General features: G+C 42.7%; 2 protein-coding genes across 3 annotated transcripts in view; one reads left to right on the top strand and one right to left on the bottom strand.

The window, feature by feature from the left end:
- The window catches only part of SUV39H1 (suppressor of variegation 3-9 homolog 1), a 21016-nt gene extending 11785 nt beyond the window's left edge, over positions 1–9231 (top strand). The window contains exons 6-7 of one of the 2 annotated variants that reach the window (XR_006102220.1): positions 1245–1687; positions 9116–9231. Coding sequence is in view for 1 of the 2 variants with exons in the window: in XM_042452470.1 (XP_042308404.1) it covers positions 1245–1381 (137 nt within the window). In the remaining variant the exon portion in view is untranslated. Of the gene's footprint in view, positions 1–1244; positions 4705–9115 lie in introns of those variants that run through there. The other variant, XM_042452470.1, reaches the window with a different exon arrangement.
- On the bottom strand, positions 3120–17226 carry WDR13 (WD repeat domain 13). The gene is made up of 10 exons (XM_042452469.1): positions 16996–17226; positions 11039–11125; positions 9129–9369; positions 7679–7788; positions 7318–7448; positions 6415–6722; positions 5818–5998; positions 5584–5725; positions 5343–5461; positions 3120–5118 (listed from the first exon to the last, which is right to left on the bottom strand). The coding sequence occupies exons 2-10, from the start codon at positions 11077–11079 to the stop codon at positions 4934–4936; spliced, it is 1458 nt and encodes a 485-aa protein (XP_042308403.1). The 5' UTR covers positions 11080–11125; positions 16996–17226; the 3' UTR covers positions 3120–4933.

Raw genomic sequence — 17226 nt, 5'->3', positions numbered from 1 at the left:
TGCTGGAGAATTCCAGAAGGTGTGGAAACTTATTGTAGTTTGATACTGCATTCTGGAAACAAGGATTAAGACTACAAATCCTGTTTTGAATGGAGTATGGTGGAGTCTCCCTCCTTGGAAGACTTTAAACAGAGGCTGGATGACCATCTGTTGGGTATGCTTTGATTGAGAGTTCCTGTATGGCAGAGGGTTGGGCTGGATGGCCCTTGTGGTCTCTTCCAACTCTTATGAGTCTATGAATAGTTCAACTGATAAAAGCTGCAATCCTTTGGAGGCAGGCCCACCACCAAAGAGAATTCAGATCACTCCAAAGCCTGCTCTGCAAACTTGGCTGGCATTTTGCAAATAAAATTGCTTTGATCTGTTCTGACTTGCAGGCTATAATTAATACAGATCCAGCAGGTGCAATTGTGGCTTCTGCCTGTCCAGTGATAGTGGATACTTTTCAATTTTTATATCCTAAAGATGTGGACAAGATCTTGTAGAGGCGAAGACCACCACATGTGTATTCAACCCTTTCCCTTCCTGGCTTATGAAAAAAGCCAGAAGCAGATTGGGTAAAGGGGAGTGTTTAGTGCACTGCTAAAACAAGGCAGAGTTCCATCATGCCTAAAGAAGGGTGTTATAAGACCACTATTATTATTAATCCATTTGGATTTCCTCTGAACTAAAGCAGAGCGGTTACCACCTTTATAAGCAAATTGTACTTTTTTACCTTCTCTTTAAGGGTGCATTAGGTAGCTACACATTAAAGGAACTGTTAGATATTTAACGGTTAGATATGGGCTATTGAGGATCCTTGTTACCAATTTCAGCATGTACTAGGAAATGTATATTTGTCACTGACATCCTGCATTGGGAGATCTAGCAATGTTTCCTTAGCTACATCTACTGATACTGCTCAACACCTATCCTTTCAGCAGTGCATTTCCTTCTCCACAATATGGCCTGTTCCTATGCTTGTTGCAGTGCTGGATGAATCTCTGCTCATCCTCTGTTCTCCAGTAAAATAGCAAGGGCCACGTTGCAGGTGGTGGCTGAAAAGGTAGATTTTGGGTAGATGGTATCTTTTGGTTGTTGAATGCACATCTCTAAAACTGAACTTTGGTGGTATAAGGCAGACTTATGAAATCATAATTACTGAACAGGATGCCAGCCCATGCTAGGTATGCTACAAAGTAAAAGCTTGTGATTCTCCTAACTATAAATACCTTAAATAATTAAAGAATAAATCTTTCCCACAGTGGACCCAGTAAATGCTGAAAGCACAAGGATGGACTCTAATTTTGGGCTGGTGGGAGGCCTTGGTGGCTCACCAAAGAAGCGGATGCGAATCGAGTGTAAATGTGGCACGGAGTCCTGCCGGAAATACCTCTTTTAGTTCCTTATCAGTTTTGCTTGGAAAACGTCTGATCAGGCCTGGACTGGAAGCCAAGAAAAAAAGTTGACAGTTGCTGAACGATTGCAGAGTAAGAATCAGGCAGTTGTCTGCTTGAAAAACAAGTTAACAGGACTATGAATGGTAAACCCGTATCTCCTGTGCAACCCAGCTCAACTTGACTGTATCTCACTGCCAGACCAGAGTATTCTTATGGCATCTGTGCTGTTAGGTGGGAGGAAGGTTTGACCTGTCAAACATGCTGCTGAGATGGCTGGAGAAACCACAGCACAGAGGAAAACTTCCACTGTAAGTCTGTCTGTCTCATCAGAACCTGGGTTAAAGCTTCTTCTATTTTAAAGGCTTGATTGCAAGTGCAACAGGGCAGAAAACACTGGCATTTCCCCCTCTCAGTGTCATTTTTTTAGGGATAAGAGGTCTTGGTTTTTAATGCAAAGCACTTCCTAGCCGCCCAATAGGTAGGTGGGAAAACACAGCCATTTTTGTATCTTAAATCAATTTGTCTGTGCACAGACTCTGTATTACCTCAATGTGCCATATGACTGCTGCCCACCTTATGTATTCATGGAACCTTTTCAGTGAGGGTGGCTCATAAATTTGTACTTGAAATCGCACTTACTACCCATCATGAATTTAAGCCCTATGCAAACCGAAAAGCCTCAGTGTTTCCTCTTTTAACTAATGCATTTTTTAATGGGAAATATTTTAATATCTTTTTGGAAGTGGGTTGGGATAGAGAATCTAGCTTCTGAAAACAGCTATATTCTGGAATCTGTTCTGAAGTTATAAAATTATGACTGATAAATAACATGTTTGGATTCCTTATTTTATCTTATACTTGTTTTAAAAACATCAGATGATTTCTGTTGTATAACTTTGTGGAGTAGGGAATTAGAAAAAACATCAGCAGAAAAATTATGGAAGACTATACTAGATCTGCAGATCAATTTTACTTGCTTGTGAATTTCTTCAGAAGTACAAAAGGGGGTCTTATAACTGTACTGGACAGACATTTAGGTTTGATGCCCAAACCAGTTAATTTTATCATAGCATTGAAATCTCTTGTCATAACCATAGGCACATTTATCACCTGCCACATCTCCAAGAGGAGAGCTGGAGATACAGAAAAGGGCAGTGAAAATTACTGGGGGCTAGAGCACCTTTCTCATTCTGGAAAGGTTATGACACTTGGGTCTCTTTGGAGGTAAAAGGCAGGGGAGGTATACTGAGGTTTATAAAATAATTTATATGTGAAATACAGCAATTTTTCTCATAACACTAGAACTTAATGTTCAAATATGCTGGCTTGCAGAAGATTTAGGATAGAAGTACTTCCTCAGTCAGTATTTCCATGTGAAATTCACTGCCACAAGAAGTGTGGCCATTAGCTTAGATGACTTAAAAGTGAGTTATGTAATTTTATGGAGGATAAGGCTATCAATTATTATTATTACATGCTAACTCCAAGTTCAGAGATATTGTACCTTCGGAGCCACTGTTGCTCCCAGTAACTGATGAGATTATAATTGCCTTCTTATCTTCGCAAGCTTTCAGAGACATCTGGTTAGCTATTATTGGGAAAACAGGAAAACTAAGGAGACCATTTGTCTGATCCAGTAGGATTCTTAATGTGCTCAAAACAAATAGCAGAGTGACTGACTTATTTTGTAACAAATGAAAGAGTACTACAGAGCTTTTATAAAAAAAGCACTGCCAGATGTCAGACATCATTGTTTATTTTGTTAAACTGAGGCTAAGGCAAGTTGCAGGTAGAGGTCATTAGGAATACAGTTAGGTAATCTGTTAGCCCAGCGTTCATTGTGTCACTTTTCCTAAAACACATCTGTGATTATGGGAAAATTCTGACCAAAATCCCCATGCTGCTTTTAAACATTTGTCCCTTTACAGCAGGAGTGGGGAACCTTTGGACATCTTGATGTTGAATTCCAGTTCACTTCATAGCACAGCCAATCGTTAGGGAGAAAGCTGGAATCCAATAGCATGTAGAGGGCCATAGGTTCTCCAGCACTCCGTTATAGACTAATCTTTATTCTTCATTCTCTACCTGATAAATCTTTCTTCTAGAGCTGAATAATGTCATTAAGTGCTGGAAGCATTGTTAAACCACTGTTAACATAGATTGTGCTAAATCCCTCATCTGCATACTTGTACATCTCTCACCCCTCCATTACGCTGTGCAGTATGAGGCAAAAACGAGGCTGACTTTCACCTCTGAGGTGATGATCCCCTTAGCTCAGCTTATGCTTCTTCATATGATGGTGTTATGGTGCTAATGAAAAACTTTCTAGCATCCCATAACTAAATCCTTATCTTTTGGGTACTTAGCATAAAAATCTATTTGGCCAAGTACCACCTGTCACCTTTTCCGGTAACAAGGACCTTAGAAACATTTTCTCCTAGTTCACAGAAAAGAGAACAAAGCCAAGGTAAAGGACACAATCACAGCAACAATACAGAAGAGTTTCTACATAACTAGTTCCCCACCGCCCACCCTATTACAATGCCACACATGCTGTAGAAGTGGCATAAGGTAACTACATTAAGTAGCTGCAAATTTCAATTTAAACAGACTCCATTTGTTGTAGAACTTAGACTTCGAGGAGCACCTGGGTTTGCATACAGCTGTCAGGAATATTCCAGCCAGAGGTTTTGTAAATTCCAAATACACTATCAGTATTATTTGTAGCAGTCATTGTTGATGTGGAGGAAAAAACTGTTCATTACCTGTACATCCCCTATTTCAAACTAGGAACATGTCCATTCAAGTTGGAGATAACATGTTAACAGTCCAATGTACAGATGAGCAAGTGGAATTACTTCCTGTTGCTGGGAAGTCTGTGCACAAAGTTAATGCTATAGAGTTCAGAAGTCTAAGAGACAGACTAGTAATGCAAGCTAATCCTTCAGAATAGATGGCTCAGTGGCACCAGACAGAGGCAAAAGAGAATTTGCTTCCTGGTGCTGGATAACCCTGATGTGATGTTCACACTGAGTATGGTGGTGTTTTAACTCATGCTGTGTAAATATTACTGGTCTTCAGTATTTCTAGGCTGGAAGAGGCCATTGTTAGAATGCTAAAGCTGTTTTGCACTGGCAAGGAGTAGACTGCTACTAAATGGAACTTGAACCACGCTGATGAATCAGAAAAGAATCCTTGGAGTTCCGAATCCTATGCTGCCAATTAACCAGCAGCCAAAGGAGCCCTTAATGGCTACTGTAATCAACAGGACACAATCTAGACATTAAACACCATAAACCACAATAAAACAAAATGTTTCCTAGTATTAACTTGGCTCCTTTGTCCGCTGTACACAAGCCCACTACTGAAGCAATGGGTGCTGGTGCACTGTAGAGGTATGCTCAGTACTTTTCTAGCTACAGGAGATGGGGAGGGAACCAGCAAGAAGAAAAAAAGGACACCTTTACTCCTCTTCTGAGCTCTTGGCTGTCACCTCAGTTGCCTCCTGAGACAATCTTAAAAGTACTTCCCTACACTTGTCAAGGAAAAGAATGCTACTTCTGTTCTCTCTTCCAGACAATAACCATGCCCTTGGCATCACTGGATGCCAAAAGACTCTCATCACAGTTAAAGCTGACGTCCAGCACAGCAGCACTGTGACCCTGTAGCTTGTTAACGATGGCCTTGGTGGCACGCTCCACATCAAAGAAGTAGACACACATATCCTCACTGCCGGTCACTAAAATGCACAAAGAAAAGGTATTAGATCTGTTAGCCCTTTATATGAGAGACTGCTAATTCTGATCTTTGTTTCTACCACTGCAGTGATTATGAGCCATTTGTATTGGCAGCCAGGTAAAGTGGGGCAACTACAGGCTTAGAACTAGCAACCCACAAGAAACTTCAGGGGAGGAATCCCTGTCCTCTATCCCCCTCTGTAATAAAGGTAGGGCCCAATCATACCAACACAAGCTCCCTGACGGAATGACATGAGAGGGCAGAAGATGCTGCGGACAGGATGTGAGTTCTGCTGTATCTGGAAACTTCTCTTAAGCTGGAGTGTTCCTTCATTGTCCACTACCCTGTCAGGGAAGGCAGCAAGGAAAGTTATTGAAACGAGAGGTTAAACGTGTCTCACCCTTTAACTAGAGGCTCATTATAGTATTCTACTTCTAGCATAACAGTGCCATGTAAAATACCATACCTATATAGCAACAGCTTGTTAATACATGCATTGATGAGGAGAGATGGGTCTCGTGCTTCTCTGCTGATCCAGGAGCGGGCTGAGATGCTGGTGATAGAACTGCCCTCATTCACCACCAGACGTTTGGCCTTGGTCAGTTTTCCTGCAGGAGGGGTGATAAGCAGAGGACTATGTTTAAGGCAAAGTGTATCTTGCATAATTCCTGTCAGACTCCCAATCTCATCCTCAGCTCACCTGTTGCCATGTCAAAGAGGAATGAAAATACACTGCCTTTATCATCTCCGGCCCAGAGGATACGTCCAGAGGAGTCAAAGGAGAGAGAGAGGACTCGGCCAGTTAGCTTGCTTGAGCCACCCTTCACTTTTTTCCCTGTTGAAATGTTCACCACATGGAGATTGTGCTTTCCATTTCCCACCTCAGGGACAGAAAAAGACAGCAAGTTCATACTACTTCATAGAACTAAACAAAGGAAAATAAGCAACACACATACATTTCCCTGTCCTGCTCTTCCTCACTTTGGGTCTCCCACTTTGATTCACAAAGCAGCTGGAACACCTAGAGAGGGAAAATGTAATACTGCCTATGTTCACTGTCTTGTGACAAGATCATTCCCACCCTACAAAAAGCACTGAAGACCAATAGCATCAGTTCTATACCCCTCTTCCATATTTCTATCAAATCCACCAGTTCTTTCCTCATCTGCATCATGGGCAGATAAGGACAAGGAGACTCATTATCAAGCAAGCTAGCCTTCTCTAAAGGGGCAATGTCTCAATGCTTCAGTTGCAGAAGGAGAGTATTATCTTAGATACAGTATCATCATTCACTCACCACTGTGAGATTATTGTTCATTGGTTGGAAAGTGCAGCAGAGCAGTTCAGAAGCATCTGGATCTGGAATCTCCCGGATGCACTTCCCATCCTCTGTAGCCCAAATGCGCATTGTGGCATCGAGTGAGGTGGAAACAATGATGTCATTGGAGAGGGACCAGGCAAAGTCAGAAACACCCCGGCTGTGTCCCTTCAGCACCCGCAGCACCACAGGCGGAGTGGGCACCAACTGGCACACTGAAATGGTGCCATCCAGTGAGCAGCAGGCTAGCAGGTGTTTATCATCATTGGCAAACTGAACCTTGGGCACTGCAAAGGAATGGGAAAAACATGGGAAAGGGAGAGAAAGAAGGCTAATTGGACTATGACAGCCAAGTGCAAGAATACACACACCACGCCCCAGAGCCTAACAAACTAAAACAATTCTTCATTAGTCTTAATTGTTTTTCTACACTCCAGCTACAGGCATCCACAGGAACAGGCACCACTTAGAAAACAGGATTGCCTTCCTTCAACACAATTATTAAACTCTCCAAAGTGTATTTTGAATACTGTTGTGAACAGTGTTGTGGAAGATGGGAGGCACTGTGCTAGGCTAGAGTATAGTTTCAACAGCACTTAAGTATGCTTACCAGCAAAACTGCCAACTGCAGCCTGTAAAGGCTTTTCCAACCCTCCTGTTATAGCTTAACCTGCACCTTAAGAGAGCAGGAATATTAGTCTTTCTTCTCATAACAAAATTTAGAATATAACCCATTATGGATCTTTTTCTGCAAAGAACTATCCTTGTGTCACTCCAATTTGTATCATCTGTGCTACTAATATGATGCCCTCAAGAGTCAAAAGGGAGTTGCCCAGCAGCTAGTCAACAAACCCCATGCTATCAAATTCATGTACTACTCACCAGACTCATCCACATGCTGGTCAAAGATATGGTACATGCCAGCAAAGGCGTAGTTCTCACTTAGCGTAGTATCCCCGGCCATGGCACGGCTGGCTTCTGCCACCGAAGTGGGTACAACACTGCCTGGGGGTCTAAAGGAAGATGCAGCACACTGAGCTACAAGATACACCATGAATTGCAATTCGGGCTGGATGGATAAGGCTAGCTGGAAGTGCAAAGGCGTTCTGAATGCATCACCCATTTCAGAATTCTCATTTACCAACAGCCCTTAATAAAAACTTCAAATTCATTGTCATAGACCATTTAACCAAACTGAAATGAATATGGTACCCTACAGATCAAGTTTCTGTTGGCTGTATACCTCTCATCATACACGACTCGGTTCATTTGAGCCTGCAGCTGGTAGGACCCTCGGCTGACAGAGCGGCGGTGGCCACGAGCACCCAATGCTCTTGGGTCGTCATCAAAGTCCTATGATACAACACATAACTGTTACTAATTGTTAACATTTGATGGCAAGAGAGGAGACGACATGTTTCAGGGATGTGCTTTGCTGAAAGGAAGAGAAGGGCAAAGCATGTCCCCCTGGATCAAGGAATTCAGGACAGGAAGCTGCAGCACATAAGAGGAAGCAGCAGCAACATTCAAACAGCACAGTGCTACTACTCATACCTGTATCCTAATGTTATTTCCTCCTTTTTTGCATGTCCATTTTCTAGGCCTTACAACAGAAAGATTAAGGTCCTTCAGGGGGGCTACATTTTTAATACTGTATTTCCAATAGCTACTTTGCACTGGGCTTTGTCTGTCCTTTCCTGTACATTATCCTATCGCAAATCTTCAACCATAGTTGAAAATTCTTTGAAAAACTAAATATTGGGATCAAAATTGTGCAAAGTGAGTATATGCAGATATACTTAATTTGCACACTTCAGCTGTACACAATGGCTGGAATCTAATTTCTAGTCAAAACTAGGAAACACTGGGATTTACATAAGTCTTAGTTGACCATTTGGCAATTGATTTCATGGGTCTAAATTGGGATTAGCAATTGAATTAAGGCCATATAATGTGGGCTTTCTTTGGATGCACATAGTACCTATGGCGGAGTATATGTTCCACCTTGAACTCACTCAATCGCATTTGATTTTGGAAACAAAGCAGAATCAAGCCTTATTAGCACTTGGATGGAAGACCACCAGAGATTTCTAGGTACAGATAGGAAAGAAGTGAAAAGTTGCTGTCATTCAGTACTGACCCTATAGAGCTAGGTGGTCCAAGGGTCTGACTATATAAGGCTTCCTCTATTCCTAAGAGCCTAATGGCAAGGGATGCTATGCTTCATCGAGTATGTGCCCTGTGCTGCAACCAGCAATATGCTTAACAGCAGGGCTAGGCAACTGTGGGAGGCTAAGGGGCCATACTAGCCTCCTAGGAGTCCTTGGGCCAATGTTTTTGACCCCAAATACCCAATGCCCTCTATGAGCTGTGGGGGCATTTTCACCATGTTTTTCAATCCCCCTAGATAGTTTAGACCAAGGAGAAGCCATTTTTCAAAGTCACTTCCAGTTTACTTCCAGCTTTTTTAAAAAAGCTCCTACAACACCAAATGAGGGCCATTGGGATACAAAATGGACCCAGAAGGCAGAGCTATATCTAGCCCTGCTTGATGGGAACGAATGTCATCACAGCAGGTGTGGACATCAACATCTCTCCACTAGGGGAATAAGTTTCATTTATATAGTGTATTCCTTGCTGAAATGCACTTGTCTGTTTCTCTGACTGCCCTTCAACCCAGGAGCCCTGGTTACCTCCATGCGGTCAAGGGTGGTGCGACTGCTTCGGACAATGCTGTTGCTGTAGGCACGAAAGCTGCTCTGTTCTGAGAGGGGGCCGTAGCGCTGGGCCAGGAGCTGGCTGCGCAGCCGCAGGTACTGCTTACGGAGCGTGGGATCGTAGCCGGCTTTAGCGTTGTCCCGCAGCAGCTGGCTGCGCCGGCGGATATACTGCGTGCGGAATTGCGGGAAGTTGGGAGTGCGGTATGCGTTGTACCTGCAATGGGGTGGGTGTTTGTGCATCAGCTGCTTGGAGCCTAAACCAAAGTACATTCTGGCTGAGCATGCCCCAGGCCAATGACTCTTCAGCACTATGCTGGGTTAGCACCAACTGTAGGGAGAGAATCTCTTTTAGGATTCCCTGCAGCACAGTGCCTTCTATTACAACACTGGGGCCCAAACTCAGCCAGCAATACTGCAATTGTATGTCTAAATACAATTTAGTATGTATACACTAAAGAGATGCACATGGATTACTAGCCTCTGAAATGTTAGCAATCTTTTGCTCCAAAAATCAAGATGGCTGAAACAGCTTCTCTTCCCAAATTTAAGACATGTTTTGAATTGCTGTTTTAATTCCTGCACTAATTAAAAAGTCAATACCAAAGAATGACCTGTTTATTTCAAGAAATTACTAAGGATAAGACTCGGATTCTATTGGTAGGCTTTAACTAGAAAGGAGACCCCATGGGATTTACATAAATATTGACTTATTATTACATAAATATTGACTTACTTACTGTATTTTAATCCAGATGACTAAGAAGCTGGACTGCAGAACTAATGCAGTTGGACACCACTTGTACTGCCATGGTTCAATGCTATGTAATTCTGAGATTTGTAGTGTTATTTATTTATTTTGTATCCCACTCTTTTCCCAGGACTGGGACTCAGAGCGGCTTCACAGCATTAAAAACAGTACAATTAAAAACATAAAAATTAAAATAAATAAATAAATAAATAAATAATAAGAAGTACATTAAAAAGAATTAAATGATTACAATATTAAAACATATAGTTATTAAAAATAATAAAACATATTTTAAAAAGATAAAAATATAAATAAGAGGGGGGAAAACTGTAACAAATTATCCCAGCCTGTCCTTATAGCAATTCCTTAAATGCTTGTGTGAATAGGTAGGTCTTCACCTGCTGGCAAAAGGCCATCAAGGAGGGAGCCGTTCTGATCTCCCTGGGCAGGGAGTTTCAGACTCTAGGGCCAGCCACCCACAAGGCCCTCTCTCACGTCCCCACCAACCGTGTTTGTGATGGTGTTGGGATGGAGAGAAGGGCTTTTCCAGAGGATCTCAAAGTCTGTGCTGGTTCATACCAGGAGAAATGGTCTGCCAAATAGTGTGGACCTGAGCCATGTAGGGCTTTATAGGTAATAACCAGCATCTTGAATTGTGCCCGGAAACAAACTGGCAGCCAATGAAGCTGTTTCAACAGGGGCATCATATGATCTCTGCAATCTGCCCATTAACAACCTGGCAACAGCTCTTTGAACCAGCTGAATTTTCCGAACACTTTTCAAAGGCAGCCCCATGTAGAGCCCATTACAGTAGTCCAAACGTGATGTAACCAAGGCATGTACCACTGTGGCCAGATCTGGTTTCTCAAGTCTTGTGAGATATTTATCCTTCTCCGTAGAGAGCTCTGACTTCACAGCAAACTACATATTCCAGGATTCCAAACTGCATTATTTCTGCAGTGCAGATCAGACCCAATACATCTAAGTGTTAAACTGTGTTCACAACCATGAGTCTGTATTGTTGACAACCCCCCCTTTAAGCTAAGACCAACCTGGCTCCATTTTTTGAGTTCTACTTCCTAACAATGAGGTATGGTGCCCACTTCACCTCTTGGTCCTGCCCCATTGAACTTACCGTGCATCTACAGCCAGCACCTGCTGCCACACTGCTGCCATGCCCCACACTGCCAATGGCCGCTCAGGGGAGCTTGTACGTGGGTGCCTGCAATTGGACAGAGACATCATATCAGATTGGGGGGGGGGAGGGAGTCTGTGATGTTCTAGACTTATGTAGAAAATGTACTTGCAACTACTAGATAAATTAAGGTAAAGTACAGTCAGCCCTCTGTATCCATGGATTCTGCATCCACAAATTCAACCACCCATACCTAATTTGTCTTACAAATAACAAAAGGCAAAATAATGTATTCTACACAACTATTAATGGTACAGGATGCTTCCCTATCCACTTTTGCACTTGACCACCCTCTGGTCAGCTAGTGAACTTGAGATGTGACAGTAAGCCCAAAAAGGTTGAAATAAATGAGCCTTTCATGGATGGAGGTGCAAGGCAACATCGCTATCATTAGCATTCAGAAATAGCAGAGGCATGGGCTATATCAAACATACAGCCCAATACTGTCTACCTGAAAACAGGTGGACAATACAGTTAGTCCTATGTATCCATGGAGTCTGCATCCACAGAATCAGCCATTCATGATTTGGAAAAAAATGTTTTTTTTAAATCCAAAAAGCAAACCTCGATTTTTACCATTTTACATAAGGAGCACCATTTTACTATGCCATTATATAAAATGGGACTTCAGCATCCTTGGATTTTGGTATCTACAGAGGAGCCCTGGAACCAAACCCCAGGGTCCACCGTATAGTTTTGTATGCAATGTGTAGTATGCTATTCAGAAAAGGTCCTTTGGGAGGGGTGAGAGCATGGAATGCTGGGAGTGAATGATGACTGGCTGAATGTCAAGGGATTTTTTAAAGGTTGGTGCAGGGCAGGTAGAGCAGCTTGAAATGTTAGGAGAATTAGCGTCAGAGATAGAGATTAGTTAGAGTCAATGGTAGCATTACAATATAAGTGAGAAAGAGAAAGAAAGATATGTGTTAGAGTTAGCATAATTCAGGATTTATCTGTATTAAATACGTAAGTTTTGATTTATGTTTAATTTTTTAAAAAAAGATTATATGCTTTTGCCTCTAAGAATGCTACTAAAGGCATAATGGAAAGCTTACATTCAGACAAAGGATGCCTGTGATGGCAGCAACTGATCAAATGTGGTAGTGTCCAGTGGGGTGACTAAATGAGTAAAATCTTTCACAGGAATTACAAGGGCATCTAAAAGGTCTCAACATTTGAGGCCATAGTGGTGGCATAGGAGGAGAATCTCATGGTTACTGGCAGTGGAGGGGATAAGTGGTAGCTCTCACAGAGACTCCCCACCCCAAAAAAGGGAGGGGAAGGGGATGCACACACACACAAAAGCAAAACCCAATGCTAGGAGAACAGGGGCAGCTGGTTTCATATGACCAATCTGCTCTTGGCCTTATGGACCTTCTTTCTGCAGCTGTTCAAGATTGTACAGGAGCCACCCAAGTGCAGGATCTTATTCTCAATAGCAGTAAATCCCTGAGAGAGATCCCACACACCCCAGAAGAAGCATCAATAACACCAAGAGTAGATTTGCCACTTCTGCAACAACAGGCCTACCAGCTGCCTTTGCAGGAGAGATCTGAGCTCAAGAATGCCTGTGTTTATTTGAACTTGCCCTTCCCATTAAAATGCAGAGAAAGTTGTTGTTGTTATTATTTGTAGTTCTATTGTGGTTCTTTTGCACTTGTAATTTTTGTTTTTTCTTAATAATTAAAAATTATTTTTAAAAAATTAAAATGCAGAGAAAGGATGGGAGATTGCCAATGAATATCAGGTGCTGTAGGTTATAGTTCAGAGGAAGGAACTGGCAAAACCACTTCCGAGTATACAGTACTTTATGAAAAAAAACCCTATGAAATTCATGGAGTTACTATAAGTTGACAGGCGACTTGAAGGCACATACATAGACACAAGGGAGAATACAGACTCTAGTATTGCTGATGTGTGCCTTCAAGTAGTTTATGATCTATGGTGACCCTAAGGCAACCTTACCATGGGGTTTTCTTGGTAAGGTTTGTTTAGAGGAGATTTGCCATTGCCTTTCCTGAGTCTGAGAGAATATGACTTGTCCAAGTCACCTAGTGGCTTTCATGGCTGAGCTGGGAATCAAATCCTGGTCTCCAGAATCATGGTCCAACACTCAAACCACTACTATAGTCTTGCTGTCAGTCGTGAAAGGAATATTCAGCTCCCAGAAGCCTCAGCCATGTTGGCCAATAGTCTTGGATTCTAGGAGCTGAAGTCCAAAATCCCTTAAAGGCCAAAGTTTGGGGACCACTGCCGCTTAGAGCAACCAGATGGGTTGATTTTGTCTGTCTCTAAAGACCCCAATAATCCAGTTACTCATCAGACTTGTAAACCACCCACTAATGGAAGTTCTCTCAGTCTGCCAAAAATAGTAAAAGACAGCAGCAGTGCAATGCAAGAATAACTAAAGAAGCAAAGCATGAATCTGGCAGCAGAGATAAAGCAAATGCAGGATTATTTAAGACAAAGTCCTAAGGCAAACTCACACTAGAGTAGATCCATAGGAACAGTGGGACATTCCTCACTATTCAGCTATGGATTATTATGCAGGAGAACAGAGATAAGGAAGTAATGTTGCCAGGTTTTCAAAATATCAATAAGAGACAAACAGAATTTATGACATGCAAAGTTGACAATCAGGAAGTATCTATTTATTAACAAGTTCATTTTCTACCTACTGTAGATACTGTAACAAATAAAGTATTGATTTCAGATCACTTTGCCACATGTTTCTCTGTCAAATTAATGTACTGTCCATATTCCTATATTACACAATTGCCACATTTCTGTCTTTATGAAGGGCCCAAACTCCCATAATGTGAGATTTTATTTTACTTTAATTTTGTTGGATTCAAACCCTATAAAAGGAAAATCTTTCCAAGCCTCAAACAGGAGGCACCCCTTAGATTAAAATAGGGATTCCCAACCCAAGGTGCCTCCACCCATAGCAGTTTGAGATGAAATTTCAGGGGGTGCGACAAAAGTGGTTTGTGTCACTGAGCCACAAGTCAACACTCAATTTTTTTCCTGAATAACTTAGAATCCAATTGCTCAGTTTAGACTTGCATTTTATGCATTGAGTTAAAAGCTTAATCATTAGCAAAATTAAAATTAGGCCTTTACTTTACAATATCATATGCACAGTCTAAATGTATGTGGTTAAAGTGAACATTTAGTAAGAAGTTTTTAAAGGAAATTTTAAAAGAATAATGAGAAATTAGACGTCTTCATGTGTGACATTACAAGGGGCGTGATTAGGAGTGTGTGGGCTGCACCGGGTGACACACTAAGGGGGTGCTCCCTAAACATGCTTTTTGCCAGAAATGGGCTATGGCATTCTTCCGTAGACGAAAAAGGAGAGGCCCCAGCCCCAGGTTTTAAAAACAATTTTAAATTTTAAATTGCCTCGGTAATATCACATTTGAATATGAAGAAGTCTAATTTCTAATTATTCTTTTTAAATGTTCTTTTTAAAAAATCACATCTTACCAAATTTTCACTCTAACCACATGAAACTACACACATGCAAATACACATAGGCTGTGCATATATTGTAATGTAAAGGTATAGTTTTAATTTGCTAATTGTTTATCACCCTTACATTCATTGTGCTATAGGGGAATTACCTTTTATAAGTAACATTAGTAGAATCATAGGCCTGTTACAGACTGCCAAAATAAAGCTGCTTCGGATCTCTTTGGAGGTATGGTGTTTAAATAATGCATGGGTCCAGAAGCTGCACCAAAGCTGCACTCCAGTGCTTAGGAATGGAGACTGGCTTTGGCGAGACCTCCGGACTCTTAGGACCCATGCATCATTTAAACAGCATACCTCCAAAGAGACCCGAAGCAGCTTTATTTTGGCAGTCTATAACAGGCCATAGACTCATAGAGTTGGAAGAGACCACAAGGGCCATCCAGTTCAACTCCCTGCCATGCAGGAAATCACAAAGCATCCCTGACTGATGGCCATCCAACCTCTGCTTAAAGACCTCCAAAGAAGGAGACTCCACCACTCTCCAAAGAAGTGTGTTCCACTCTCGAACAGCCCTTACTGTCAGGAAGTTCCTCTTAATGTTAAGGTGGAATCTCCTTTCCTGTAGCTTGCATCCATTGTTCTGTGTTCTAGTCTCTGGAGCAGAAGAAAACAAGCTTGCTCCATCCTCATGACAACCCTTCAAATACTTAAAAACATTACTAAGGATTCTGTATGGTGTGGTTTGGGAGAAGGTGGGGGTGACACCATGAGTTACTACACTGGATGATAACCAATCCTAGTGATGCCACTGATACAGGGTGCCCAGATGTCCTCCTTTCCCAGGACATGTCCTCCAGTCCAACCTTCTGTCCAGGAGGAATTCCAAATTTTCTCCCCTGTGAGCATGACTAAGAAGCATGAATTTATATTTCCAGGTGAGTCAGCCCTCCATATGTATGGATTTTTTATCCACAGATTCAAGCATCTACAGCTTGCAAGTATTTTTAAAATATATAAATTCCAAAAAGCAAACCTGATCTTGCCATTTTATTTATGGGACACCATTTTACTATGCCATTGTATTTAATGGCACTTCAGCGTGTGTGTGTGTGTGTGTGTGTGTGTGTGTGTGTGTGTGTGTGTGTGTGTGTCCTGGAACCAAACCTCTGGATACTAAAGGCCCATTGTATTTAACTTTTATTTGGTCATGTTCTATCTACTACTACTACACACTACTAGATGAATGCAGTTTAACTACCCAGGCTCGGTGCTAAGGAATCCTGGGAATTGAATATTTTTTATATACATAAAAAATCAAGGTTTGCTTTTTTGGAATATGTATATTTTTGAAATGGCTGGTTGAATCCATGGAGAAGGGGTATGTGTCTGACTCTATGCAATGTTCAGTATCAAAATGTGGTTTTTTTTTAATAGGAGGTGGTGGTGGTGGTGGTGGGTTGATAAACCACCCCAATCCTGTCTTGCATACAGTGGTCCCTCCACATTTGCTGGGGTTAGGGGTGAAGGACCCCTGTGAATGTGGGGAAACAGCAAATTTTAAAAAGCACTATTCTTTTTGGGAAGCCGAAGGCTTTCATGGTCGGCATCCACAGTTTTTGGTGGGTTTTTCGGGCTATGTGGCCATGTTCTAGAATAGTTTCTTCCTGATGTTTCGCCAGCAGCTGTGGCTGGCACAGACTTTAAACACATGTTCACTTTAACCACAGGAACCAACTCTTCTAGAACATGGCCACATAGTCCAAAAAACCAACCAAAAACTATGGTTGCTGGCCGTGAAAGCCTTCCATATCACAACTATTATTCTTTTTACTTAAGAGAACACCTCTCTAGGACTCCCCAGTGCAACTCTATGGTCAATATCTGCCAGAGGTTGACCATAGAACCATGTTGGGAGGGTCTACAAATGCCTAGAGAAGTGTCTTCTCTAGGGACGTTCTCACTGCAACTCTATGGTCAATTTGGCACCAATAATTTCTCTCTGTATAGAGATTCTTAGAGAGAACCTATCAATGCTCAAAGCCTCAAAAGTCAAAGCCTTAAACCTGGAGGGCCCAATGCACTTTCTGTTTTGTGGAAGAGAATGACGCCCCCCCCCCGCCCCTCCATTCCATTCCATTCCATTCCAGCCTTGGACCTGGGAGGGGGAAACAGTAGGGGGAGCGCCTGGGCCTGTGCAATGGAGGCCCGTTGCTATGGCGACGGGGCAGGGGGTTCGAGGCCTGGGAGGACCGCTCGGCCTCGGCGTCGCCATGGCAACGAGAGCATCCCTGGGGATGGAGAGGCCTAGGGACTAGGCCGCAATCCTTCCTTCTGAACCGGCTTCAGCCTCGGAGGGCAGAACCGCCCAACCCTTTTGGCCCAGGGGCCCCAGGATGGCGGGGCTGCACACGGGGCGGTACCTGCTGCAAAGGCTCCCGGCTTCTCAGTCCCAGCGATGGCCGGCGGCAGGAGGAGGAGGAAGGGAAGGAGGGAAGGAAGGAAGGAAGCAAGCAAGGAAGCAAGGAGGAGGAGCCCCGCAAGGCCCAGCCCGAAGCCAAGAAGGCCGCCTTCCGCCTCCCCAACACCCAAACTCCCTCCTTCTTTGCCAGCCAACAACCAAGCCCCTTCTCTGGTTACTGCCCACATTTTCC

This window comes from Sceloporus undulatus, chromosome 2, assembly GCF_019175285.1.
Source record: "Sceloporus undulatus isolate JIND9_A2432 ecotype Alabama chromosome 2, SceUnd_v1.1, whole genome shotgun sequence".
Classification (NCBI taxonomy): Eukaryota; Metazoa; Chordata; class Lepidosauria; order Squamata; family Phrynosomatidae; genus Sceloporus; species Sceloporus undulatus.
This window is presented reverse-complemented; position numbering and strand designations above follow the sequence as displayed.